Source organism: Nuphar pumila, chromosome 5, assembly GCF_984573655.1.
Source record: "Nuphar pumila chromosome 5, dmNupPumi1.hap1.1, whole genome shotgun sequence".
NCBI classification, from domain to species: Eukaryota; Viridiplantae; Streptophyta; class Magnoliopsida; order Nymphaeales; family Nymphaeaceae; genus Nuphar; species Nuphar pumila.
Window position 1 is genome coordinate 119,057,219 of NC_143253.1, and position 13,647 is coordinate 119,070,865.

The 13,647-nt window shown below is 36.3% G+C and overlaps 1 protein-coding gene across 1 annotated transcript in view; it reads right to left on the bottom strand.

Moving 5' to 3' along the window:
* LOC149838353 (protein RRC1-like) overlaps positions 1–12,307 on the bottom strand; it is a 71,985-nt gene extending 59,678 nt beyond the window's left edge. Inside the window, exons 1-4 of the mRNA XM_090006540.1 lie at positions 12,178–12,307; positions 7,343–7,429; positions 7,041–7,176; positions 6,830–6,875 (exon numbers count right to left, since the gene is read on the bottom strand). Coding sequence (XP_089862666.1) covers positions 6,830–6,875; positions 7,041–7,176; positions 7,343–7,417 — 257 coding nt within the window. The 5' untranslated portion in view covers positions 7,418–7,429; positions 12,178–12,307. The remainder of the gene's footprint in view (positions 1–6,829; positions 6,876–7,040; positions 7,177–7,342; positions 7,430–12,177) is intronic.
* Between the last annotated feature and the right edge of the window lie 1,340 nt (positions 12,308–13,647).

Sequence of the window (13,647 nt, forward strand, 5' to 3'; positions counted from 1 at the left end):
ATCACTGGCAATGCTCCAGATCATATTCAACGAATTAAAGCTTTACTAAATATGTGATTCAAGATGAAAGATCTTGGAGAACTGAGATATTTTCTTGGTGTAGAGGTGGACAGACAGGATGGAAAAATGTCATTGACTCAACACAAATACACTCTTGACCTTCTAGCCAAAGTAGGAATGACAGATTGCAAACCTGTACCTACCCCAGCGCTGTTAATCAAAAACTCAGTATTTGTGACGGTGAGTTATATCTTGATGCAAGCAAGTATCGCAGTTTAGTGGGCATGTTGCAATACCTTACCTTTACTAGATTGGTCACATGGATGCCAGTCAAACGTATTCTTCGTTATCTAAAGGGCACGGTGGGTGATGGACTCACATATGTACAATCTTTATGGGTGACACCGAACCACGACATATTGGCATATACAGATGCAGACTGGGAAGGGGTCCCAGATGAAAGGAGATCTGTTTCAGGATACTGTGTTTTTATTGGAAGCAACCTTATCTCATGGAGCAGCAGAAAACAGAAAGCTATGGCAAGATCTAGCACAGAGGCAGAATATAGATCTATGGCAGCCACCACAGCAGAAGTGACTTGGATCAGGCATCTACTTACAGAAATGGGAGACAGTATCTCAAGTTCGACTCTTATGTGTGATATTAGAAGTGCTATACAAATTGCCTTCAATCCTGTTCACCACAGTCGGACCAAGCATATTGAGATTGACCAACATTTCATCAGACAAAAGGTAGCACACAAAGAGATTGAACCAATTTATGTGCCTTGAGAAGACCAAGTTGTTGATATGTTCACAAAAGGTCTTACAAGTAACCGTTTCTGGTATCTAAAGAACAAGTTGCACATGGTTTACTCCCATGCACAACTTGAGGGAGGATATTAGAATATGGATCGGATATGGATCCAGTAGAGGCTCCATATAGTTCACATGTATGTTTTATATTGTAATGTCATATACATTACTAACATTGGGCCAGTTTTGTCCATGTAAAAGCATTGTAAACCTATTTATTATAATGATGTTTTAGTGCAGCCACTAAGCAAGGAAGTGCCTACCGATTTTCCCAAAAGAACGAGTTCTCTTCTCTCTCCTCTCCCCTTCCATTCTTTCTCGGTTTTCTCAACAAGGTCTGCCAAACTAGAGGCAGTTCTAATACATCATGCCATGCAGCATGATATTTCAATCAAATCACAACCTAGAAATAGATTGAGAGCAACTCCTTGCCTATTCTTTGGAAGTTACCAACCAGCCACCACGTTGACCCAAATAATGGACATTGTGCTAATACAAATATAGAATGTCCATCACTTGTTTGAATCCATGCTTTAGAGAGAAAAAAATGATTGGTTCAGTACGATTCCCCTCTATTTTACACAATTTCTTGGGTTGGGAACTTTGTGAATAAAACTAAAAATAAGCTTAACGCTGCATAGCTCTTTTTCACCACTTTCTTCATTGAGTTGCTTTTTCCAGCTATACTCGATATGTGTGGGTATGTGCACATGTGTGTGCAGAGGATAATGCCATCTGTAATAAACAAGTAAACTTTATTAGAACAATGATGAGAAGATGTCATCCACAACAAACATCAAACCCAACCTCGATCCTTAATGCCTGACTCTTAGCAAAGGAATTCCCATTTGAAGTCCTTCGATAGGCTATTTGTCTTTTGCACAGTCAAAATTCTGAGTAGGCCAATGCAATAATATAGCAGCACTTGTGATGTCGTCAAATGCCTTATAACTAGGCAATTACCACCATGCCATAAATTTCCATCTCGAAGCCACTAATCATATGTCCAACTTCTTCTGGTCCAAGGTGCCAATATGATAGTCATTAGTCCCAAATCAAGATGCCTCAAAAGGTCAAGATTCCAAATAGCCTGAGCCCAACCCTTTTGTTCCCACTAAAAGGAGCAATCCCATAACAAATAGATGGATGTTTCTACCACCATGTCACACAATGCACAATAACTAATTCCCTTTCCATCAGGTATTGTACAAAGTGAGCAGAGTTTAAAGATATTATCCATGCAAATATTCTTGCCTTCAGGTTCAATCTAGGCCCCCCAAATAGCTTCCCTTAGAAAGGGTTTACCAGTAGTTCCAGACTTCCAGCCAAGATGGGTATAAGGGATGTACCAGCAGTTCAAGCTAACATGGGCACCAGGGTTGTACCAACAGTTCAAGCTGAGGTAGTGAATTATTGCAAAACCAATCAAAGTTCATGGTCAATATAATAATAACTCACCCTCCGTAATAAGACAGGTATAAGGATGTACCAGCAGCTCAAGCTAAGATAAGCATAAGGGTTATACCAACAGTTCAAGCTGAGATAGGTAAAGTGAATTTATTGCAAAACCAATCAAAGTACATGGCCAACAAAATGAATAATAACTCGCCCTCCATCATCAAGTCACCGATCTGCAGTGGATGACATTACTCTCACCATTTACACAATTCTGGATCCATGAGATCCCTCCTACGATTTACATGCCAAAACCCATTTACCAGCCAACAATCAGATACTGTGCAAGATACTTGAAGGAGCTGAATATGACACCCCTAGGACCAAAGCTGTAAGGGGTATATTGGCCATGAATCACCCCATAAATCTATTTCTCCTTCAATGACCAAACATCATCTAAACTCTGTCCTTATATTCTGCCAAAATACAAAAACAACCTCTCAAATTCTTTAGGTCAACCTCCATTTATTGCTAAAATACCAGTTATCTGACACCCAATCTATACCACAATTAACCTTGAACAATCATTTTATTTCCATTTTATTTATTAAAACCCATTTTATTTCAGTAGGAGGTTTGTGCCTTAGCGTGATCTCTAATTTGATATATCCTCCAAAACATTAGGTAATATTTAGGAACTCAACCCAGCCAATGTATAGTAATACAGTGCTAGTTCAGTTTCTTTACATGCTTCCAGCTTGTTAGGAACTTGGGATTCTGGTGGTTTAAGGGCTTGACTTTACGGACCTTAATCACCCTACGGCTTTTACGTGTATTGGTTAGGCAGCTAACATTTGGTATCAGAGAAACCATCATGTATCGAGTTCCAATCCCAGAAGGGGGCAACCTAGGAAAAGGGCTACCTGGACCAGAGTGAGAGCCGCCAAAAGATGGAAAGGGCTACCTACAGTTAAGGCCAGAGTAAAAATTGTCCTGTAGTTGGCCACCTAAGACATCGGCTGCCAGGTGTGGTGGGTTGTTAGGATCCTGGTAGTTTTAGGGTGTGACCTTACGCACCTTAATCATTGTAATGTAGGGCTTTTCAACATATCGGTTAGGTACCTAGCACAGCTACTATGAGCTACTAAGTTTCTATATTTTGACATATTGATGTTGATATAAGCATAACAATATCTTTGAAAAGCAAGACATATTGTTGCTACCTATTTTATTCAAGAGGTTCTATGCAGAGCTTACTCTAGAGCATTGTATCTTAGGTTCAATATGTGTTTCACTACATATTTGTTCCAAATTCATTGTTTTCCCAGCATTTCATATTCTAGCATCTCTTTTGCTGACTCCATACTAATGGTTCCACCTCTTAACTCATGCCTCAAAATTTTAAGCTGCCTTCTCCCCCATTTTTTGATGTTCACTTGTAATGCCTCAAGATTAGAGGCATGGCTCTATGCAAAGTTATTCTGAATCAAGACAATCCAACCATGCTCTAGCATCCATCTACTCTAACTTGCATTACATGCCTTCAGATTGTCAAGACTTGATGAGAAGAGAGCTTATACAATTTTCAACCATATTTATTAAACATGGTAAGCTAGTAGAGTGTAACTTTCTTATCCTCTATGGCATCAACTTGAATTTTTTTGTCCTAAATATATTTACTAATACTAATCAAGAGTCATAACAAACTTCTTAAATTGAACCAAGGCCTGCAAGGCTGCAACCATATTAGTCCTCAATTTATGATAGTAATATACTAATATGATTATTGTTATTGCTATTAAAGCTACCTTAACCATGTTGGTGGTCTATTAGGTCCTATGTCACAGGGATTCGGCTAGCAGGGTGCCGCACCCGCATCGACGCGACTCGACGCGGGTGCGGGTGCGGGTGCGGCACCGGGTGCAGTCAACCCGATCCTGGGTGCGTTGACCGCACCCAGGATCATTTAGGTCCATTTTTTTTTAGATTTTTTTTTTAAAAAAAAAATTGCCCTATGAAATGGGCTGCGAAATTTTTTTAAAAAAAAAATCTGCTGACAGCTGCTGCAGCTGACAGCAGTTGCTGCTCCTAATCCTTCTTTTTCGTAAAGGATTTTCTCTCTCCATAATAAATGATAGACAGCTGCTGACAGCAGCTGCTGCTCCTAATCCTTCTTTTTCGTAAAGGATTTTCTCTCTCCATAATAAATGATAATGATGGTGGTAGCCTTGCTGGCTATTAGTATTCACTGTTCTCCTGACGAGATGGGTGTGTGCAGCTGTATATAAAATGAAATTTGAAAAAACCCGCGTCGGGGGAACCCCCCGACCCCCTTATATATATTTTACATTTTACATTTTTTTCCCTGCCGCACCCCCGCACCCGGATTTTTTGGAAGTGCCGAATCCCCGCACCCGCACCCATGTGACATAGATTAGGTCTAATAAACGCATACAAAGACCACACAAGGACTGGTCAATACCATCGCAATGCAGAAATATACAAAGATCATGATTCTCATATTCCTTTCACACCCAATACAGTCCAAGTCGCAATTACTGAAGCGCTAATATAAGTTATGATACATAATAGGTTATCCATCATTTCAAAGAATAAAAAAGCCTTTTTCCCAAGCTATCTCAACAGCATAGCTGACAAATAAAAAAAGGCTTTTTCCAAGCCTTGATTCTCACCTTCCCACTGAACAAAATAGCATCCTCATAAGCTTCTTAAATTGACATAAAATGTATACGCTTTTTGCATGGTCACATTGCTAATAGATAGAACTATATTATATTTCATCATCAACAAAAGTGTCCAATCAAATCTTTTTAACATTTAAAATTCTTATAAAAGCGTTGAATTTTTTTACAATATAAATAGTTTTTTATAGACATAGTAGTAACTCATGTTGAATCATCACAAATATCACAGATATTTTGAACTCAATGCAAAAAAAAATGTGATATATCCATTACACAATATAAATGTGATCCTCAATGTACCACTTAAGCTGAATATATTGTATATTTATGAAATTTTTTCCACAAAAGTCATGATAAATAGACATACACAGTCAAATAAGAAGCAATTTTTTGTTCCTGCCTCCTTTTTTTAGGATGGGAAGAATTAAATGCTGCCCACTCCACATGATGTGCAACAGACATTTTTTGTATGAGATGGAGGTGAGGCCCTCCTTTTCATAACTTGTCGGAAGGCCTTCCCTCCACATTCTACTCGATATGGGACTATTTCCATATCAATGAATGCTAGAATTTAAGCCTCTGGCCACCTCTTTCTCTTTTTCTATCCAATCCAAGGTACTCTCTCTCTCAATTTCTCAAATATATGTTTATGTTTTCCATTTTTTGACTTGCCAATATTTTCCCGAATAGCCCCTAGATAACTTTTTTTTTAAATACCCGGAGATATTCCTTTGTCGAGTTGACATTTAACTATGTGTTGAACATTTCACTTAGTTTTATGTACTATGTCGACAAGGGACAACACAGGACACACCACGACAGTTCATTGACACAACCAAACATGTGTCAAACATGGTCAACACCGTGTCCTTAACTTTATTTATTTCATTTGATGATCTTCATTGCTTATTTCATATTTACTTGTGCCCATTTTCTTTTAAAATTTGTCATTTATTACACTGTTACAATCTTCAACCGAGTCTTATTATTATAATGGTTTGCAATTTTTGTTCAAGAATTTCCAGTTAATATGATATTCATGCTTTATTATTTTATAAATGCACATAAATAATATGTGCCTTGTCCCCATGCCCTAGTCTTACAAAACTTTTGGGTTGTACAAAATGTGTCCATGCAGGTAATAACAAAAAATTGCTTTCATTTCATTTATTGGTTATTGAAACTTTAACATTGCCTAGTATCTTATAATTTTTACACCATCACCAAAAGTGTCCAATCAGATCCAACTTATTGCATCCAAAACCGAGTATCTACTTAAATTTTTAAATAGTCATAATGACAGCTCAAATGGATCCATCATCTCTATGTCTTGGTCATAAAGTCAACATTCAATCAATTTCTTACTTTTTAATACACAATTGGAATATATTGTCTTAGACTATTCAGTTAATTTCAACATGCTAACATCTTGATGGGCCAAAATACAGGCTATGATATTGCACATTCCAAACTTCAGAATAAGCAGAACCTACCAGTGATGAAAGCAAATTACAGTACAATAGAGTTCATTAAAAGCAAAAATGTCAATGAGAATCAAAATTGATAATAAACATAAAACACACAAACATAAGATTCAAAAACAGCTGCAAAATATCTCCTTTTGTTGATTTCAAGCAGTTCCAACAGAGATGGCAATCCAAATTGGCACCAGTTACTCTTTCGTAGATGAGACCCTTCCAGCCTCTTAATTGTTTTTCTCCACCAACCAACACTAACATTGATACAAACTGAAGGTTTGCACACAACCTTATTTAGAGCAACATAAGAAATAAGTAGCAAAGAAACACTGAACTGTGATCCAATATTAATGATGATAAACTGCTCCATCTTAAACATGGACTCATGGCAAACACCAAGATTCCATCCTCAAACAAATTAAGCATATTCGTTTACCTAGTTCCCTTCTTTGGAACAGATACCCCATCTTTGGAATTCCCACCTGCGATTGTTGAATGAATAGAAGGCCCATGCTCTCATTAATGTGTAATAACAAATTGACAAAACCGCAGATATTTGCATCCAAAAGAATTTGCAGGAAACATGAATTATGAAACTAGAAACCAAAAACAGGAAGAACAGTAAGAAAAATATAAAAGATGCAAACCTTCATTAACCGACTTCATCCGCTCATTAGGATTAATGGTTCCTCCTCTAACAAAAGTCTTCTCACCAGGCGCATTCCCCCCTTGAAATGACTCCACGAACTCCTCATACAAGCGAGCAGTTTCATCCTCCGCTCTCTGGAATTATGAATATGAAAAGAAAATATCAAAATGCAATTAATGCAACCAGAAAGAAAATAAAAGCAAGAAATCATAATGCGAATTTCTAAAATCAAAACACAAAACACCACGAACACAATGGGAGAAAGGTAGTTGAAAGATAACTAGAATATCAAAATAGTACCTTTTTCTTCGCCTCTTCCTCCTCTCTGTGCTTCTGAAAAGGGGTCTTCTTTCGAGTAACCGAGAACGATGTCATCTTTGTCCTATTCTACAAAACCCACATCATAGAAGCCATGAATACAGAAAAATCATGAATATTTGATCCTCAAAATTCATCAAAATGAAACTTCATGAGCTAAAATTCGACAAACAAAACACAGGGTTCACATTTCTAAGATATGAAATCAGCATGGTGATCAACTTCTCAATAGGAAATGAGAACTCAAATGATACCTGAAAAAAAAAAACAATTTCTAGATCTACAAAACTCAAAAGGACAATGCAAGATTGAAGATTATCATACGATATGGTACGATATGTATCGTTACTTTTGTATTTTGTGATACGATATACACTCGTATCGCGATACGAGTGTGTATCGTATCCGTATCAGGTGTACTGTGTATCATACGATACAGTGTCGACATACTTAAAAAAGACCAAAAGTTATCTTTTTTTCATTTTTGATTTAAAAAGCTTCTTGAGGGTCGAGTTCTCCATATGTCTAGAGCCTGTTAGAAGGGAACTCACACACCCTAAGTTCCGTGAAATCGATTTGGGGGGTCAATTCGTGCGCAAGAGAGAGGGATTTTGCGATTTTATCAAGAGTGCATTTTCACCATTTTTTTACTCAAAGTGGGTTAAGGTACAAAATCTCTATTTTTTACTTTTTATTGAGCGTTTTGGGAGAAATGTGTATTTAGTACTTCTTATTTTTCACTTATTGAGTTTTTTAATGGGTTTTGTTTTATTTTAGATCCTTCGATGTCGTCTTCACGTTCATGTCATATTACAAATGATCCTGCATGAGAATATTGCACAAGCATTGATGATGTACCACGATTAGAGTTACCATTGAATTTGAAATGTTTGTTTTGTGGTGCTATTATTAGAGGTGGGATGCATAGATTTAAGCAACATATTGCAGGTCAAGATCAAAATGTACGCCCATGTAATTCTTTATTTATTCCTGCAACTTTTTGTGTTGAAGTTATTGCTAAAATAGAAGAAATTCGAAGAAGAAGAATTTTGTAAAAATGCAAAGATGAAAGAATTCCAACCATTGTTCCAGATTCTGAAGATGATGATGATGACCCACTTGCCAACAAAATTTTCCAACATAAAAAGACCACCGAGCGATAGTTGGATGCAAAACTGAGGAAATACTATCTTGATGTTTGACAAATAGGCTCTAGAAGATAGTTTAGTTTTAGGATCTTTATAGTTTAGAACTTTCAAACTTTAGAAATGAAGAAAATTGGCATATAAGACGTTGGTTAAATATAATGTTGTTAGTTATCATGAACTCTTATTGGTTAAATGAAGGCTTTAATTGTGTTTAAAATTTAAATTATGTAGTTTCTTTTATTTACATTGTCAGTTATCAGTTGCATGGTTTGTTATTAATTTAAATTATGTAGTTGCTTTCATATGTGAATTTATGATTGTATTTTGTGCCATTCATCATTGTTTTATGTGATATGATTTTTTTTATGCTAAATTTTTATTTTTTTAGATTTTTTAAAATTTTTGGAATTTTTTTATTAAAAATTTACGATACGATATGTTGTTACTTTGGGCTCGACCGATAGGGGTAACGATACAATACTTACAACCTTGGGATAAACAAAGAGGGGAATTTGAATAATAACAAGAAGTTATTTGAAAGGAGGAGGCATCTTGTTCTTCGAGTATACAGAAAGCAGAAAAGTAAAGGAAGAGAGGAATAAAAATTCCACCATCAAATAATTCTACAATGGAAAATCTCGAGCATTGATCTTACTTCTCTTTTCTGTTTTTTTTTCTTTTTCTTCCATTTTCCATACACTGTTATCTGACTTTTATGGTAGTGTTTTCTGTGTGGAAGATATGAGCAGACCAATTTGTTCAATCCATCATATCATACCTCATCTTGTAAGCAATTTGACTTCTTGTGGTACTTTATAAGACTAGATGCTCCTCTCTTTTCATCAGAATATAGATTTTCTTAGACGTACAACTGATCTCATGCATTTGCCAACTGTGAAGTCAAATACATTCAAACTATTTAATCTTGAGGCCACGCCCACGGCTACATTCAAAGTATCCATGCCAGCCCACAAGAGACATTGAAGCATTTCATTACATCCAGCTAGATGTAGATCATGTTGCATAACCGATTCAAATGCATGCAGAACCACTTTTGTTAGATATTGTCAATGCATAGGGAATCATTCAGTTTTTTAGTTTTTAGATTAATTACAATCTCTTGCACGTGCAGTAGAATTGCCAAATGGGAGGAAAAGGAGAACAAAAGAGAAAATTAATTGCTATGTTTCAGTTTGCATTCATGGTTAGGAAAAGAGAAGTTTTACGAATTAATTGCAATGAGAAATATCACAACCAGGTGCCAAAGACGGATTCATGATTGCATAATAAGGTGGATCCAGCTACTCTTTCTCAAGTTTTAGCACTGAACTGCCTTGAGGAATTTGTTTACTCAGTCCTCTTCCCCCTGCCACCTTCGCCCTCCAAATGGAAATGAGACCACTCTTTCAGACAAGAAAGACACACAACCCTCTCTTTGTCACCATTCCCACTTAGTTCTCGGCTTCCAATGCTCAATTAACAAATCGGTTGTCAGATCTAGAATTTGGTAGACATCGGTGTAGGCAAAAAAATGTAAGAACTCTCAAAATCTCTGCTAATGCACTGAGTTATTCAATTTGCTCTCACCTTGCTAAGTTTTGCAAAAACTCAACATGAGGCCCTTCTGTCCAACAGTCTTATGCCTTGCAGTTCTACTCCATCTTATTAACTTTGTACTGACAAAAACTTAGAACCCATTACCCTGTTGACTGATGCTGCCAATGGGTTGGATTAGGATCAAGTTGGATGACCCTAATCCACCCATACTTATGGAAGTTGTGTTTCGATTTGGGTTTTGGTTCAGGTTCATGTCTCCTTGGCTCACAACTTCACATATGGGCCAGCACCATATCCGACTATATTCTTTGTTTTATCCTAGATCTGTTACATTTGTAAAATATGTTTAGGTTGACCAAACCCTAATATTCACAAATATGCTAAATTGCTAATGTAGTTATTTAAACTTTTAACGTCTCTAACACTTGCAAGTTATTGTAACAGACTAACAGTTATTTGACAAACCCAAGCTCAACCATTTCCTTTTCATTCTTTTTGTGGCAATATATACAGTAAAAAATACACGATATGAAAAAAGATGGTTGGACTGGGTATCCAACCAGCTATTTTTCTATCCTACCCAAATCCAAACTGTACCCCATCAGATTTGAGTAGCTCCCACCTCCTGTCTGCTTTCCAAATCCGACATCAAAGCTGGGTCAAGCCAGGTACCCAATACCAGATCCAACCTGCCAAAACACCTATTGGCAACACTGGTCTAGTGGCCTCTATACTAGCATTGATTGACATACTCCAAGATAACTTTGACAAGAGGAAAATTCTTAAAAAAGTGAAAGAAAACTTGAGAAACAAAAGCATATAAGCTCATCCATGAATCAAGGCAGGCCTAGAACAAAATGACCCATTGGAAAACTTAAAAAGTTAAAATTAAACATCAACTAACCAAAATGAATGCTACATAAACAAGACTACAAGTGAACGGAACCTTATTATGGAAAAAAAAGGAAAAAAATAACACCAACATGAGCAACAAAGATTGTTCATCCAGATGTCTTGTTCTTAGTTTTGCTCGAGTCAAAAACAAACTTCACACATACGGCTCACATAATGCTTTCAGACAACCAAAAGTAACATCAGCATGGTTGGTGGCCACAAAATCAAATCCTACTGCGTCTTTAGGAAGAAACTGCAAAGAAAATGAAATTAGACTTAGGATTCATAAAAAACAGTGTCTCAGCTCTTCAAAAAGAAAAAAAAAAGGAAAAAAGACCATATGAGTTTAAGAAACTAATAATGAACATTGCCCGAAATAAACATTTCATAGGGTGCACCAGGTAAAATCAAAGAGTGCACAAGAAGAATAAAGAGTAGGGAAATAGTATTTCGGGTGCCAAAACTCAAACAAGTGACTGCAGGCAATCTTAAAATGACAAGAAAAAATACCGATTTGGTCTAAATTTGACAGGTCCAATCTCGTTCATGCCAATACTTGAAATTATAATTTATAGGACTGATGCACATCAAAAACCATCAGAAACTCAAAAAAAAACGATATAAGAGCGATAAAAGACTCAGTAGACCAATTTTAGATGCCAAGTTCCGTAGAAAGCTTACAAACAACCTCAGCAAGAATAGAGACAGAGACACGGAAGAAGCAACCTATCACCAAATTACAATCAATTAATGGGCACAAAGTGCACCAAAATCAATTATAATTTGCGTATCAAGACACAAACACCGAAACCCATGAAAACCATCAAGTAAGAAATTTTCAAGTAACCAAGATAATGCACACAGTACATCACGTGTTCACACCATCACAAATCCAATGCGCCACACGTAAAAAGCAACAGACGATCCCTAAATTTCACGAAACAAAACCATTTTAACCACATCACCCGCATAGAATTTTAAGAAAGGCCGATTCCAACGGATTGAACGATCACAGAAACCATGTGTCAAAAGATTTCAACCAAAAAATTTCGTTGGAATCGATAAAACGAATGGGGTGAAGTAGGAGAACCGGAAAAACAACGAAGAGACGGGAGATCCATAATAGATAGAGAGAGAGATGAAGAAAAAGGGTTTCCTTGGCAGGATGCCAAGAGTAAGCACCAAAACAGAGAGAGAGAGAGAGAGAGAGAGACGCACCTCTTAGGCAGAACGTCGACGCCTGCCTTCAATCCCGAAGGAGCAAACAAGGGAAAAGATAGACGAGGGAGCAATTCTCAGATGGGAACGAGAGAGAGAGGGACCGCCGTTCGGATGGGTGTGGGAAAATTCCTACTCGTGAGAATAGGGAATTCTAGCTTCTATGATTTTTCTTAAAATCCCAACCCAACAGTAGGGCTGTGATGTGCTCGGAGAGACTCTGGACAAAATACCACGTATGTATAAAAACGATAATCATAAAATTAGGTGCTAAATAATGATACGTGCTAGATGGGTTTTTCTCCCTTTATATATATATATATATATATATATATATATATATATATATATAGTGAACATATGAATAACATAAAAGTATTTTTTATCATATTAATAACAAGTTAAAATCGTGTTAAAAAAGCATGATACGTACAGGTAGTTTTCCAAAATATTGTTATAGTTTTAATATAATACTAGCAATTAAAAACAATTATTAAATTCGTGATATTTTCAAAATAACATTGATGTTCGTGATGGGTTGAGAGCGAGAAAAGTAGCCAACCAAACATCAATAGTTTTGTACTAGTTTTGTAGGCATGGGTAACTCAGATTTGAGCATGAAAAAACAAAGCAAGGCAAAGCAAGTGATTCTTTGAAGTGGAGAGTGGGGCCCACGGAGTTTTACCCCACCAGGAGAGCGTCTGTAGATACAATAGGCTAATATCAATGCAGCCAAGTCCGTAATTCTGAGTGCAGTTTATCCGTGTATTAAAATAAATAAATAAATGCATTTTAAGAAAACATTTTTGTTATAATGAACATGAATCAAGCTTTCGTTTTTACCATTATTTTCCCATTTGACACTTCTTCTGACTATACTAAGGCTCAATTGGTGATCATATTAAGCTTGGAATTATTTGTTTAAAATAAGGTCGGTAATGAATTAAGCAATTCTTGGTTGGACTTGGTTCAGCATAGAAGTCTAGGTTTCAATTTATCGATGTTGCATTTTCTTTGAAAATTGTTGGACACCTAGGCTTTTGGCCATGGAGCAGATTCCCTTTCTACCCATGTGTCAAACTTACTTCATATTTCATAATACAAACTATCACCCAATACATAATTTTTCTTCATTTAGTTTTTTTATTATAGGTGTGGCACCCTTCAAGTCAGTCTTCTCAATCGTTATATTAAACAAATTCATAATTTTGTAAAGTAACAACACGGGAAATATAGATAAACAAATACACAACAAAAATAGGGCATAGGCTATTGAAAAAATTATTGCAAAAAAACATAAAACAAAAACTCCAACGGTTAAGAAAACAAAAAAAAATAAAGTGTTTTAATCATGTTTATAATACAAGATATGCAACACATAATCACATAGACACTTACACGCAAATGATTTAATCAAAGAAAAAAAAGGCTATTAAACATGCAAAGTTAACTCGAAAACCATACAATTCT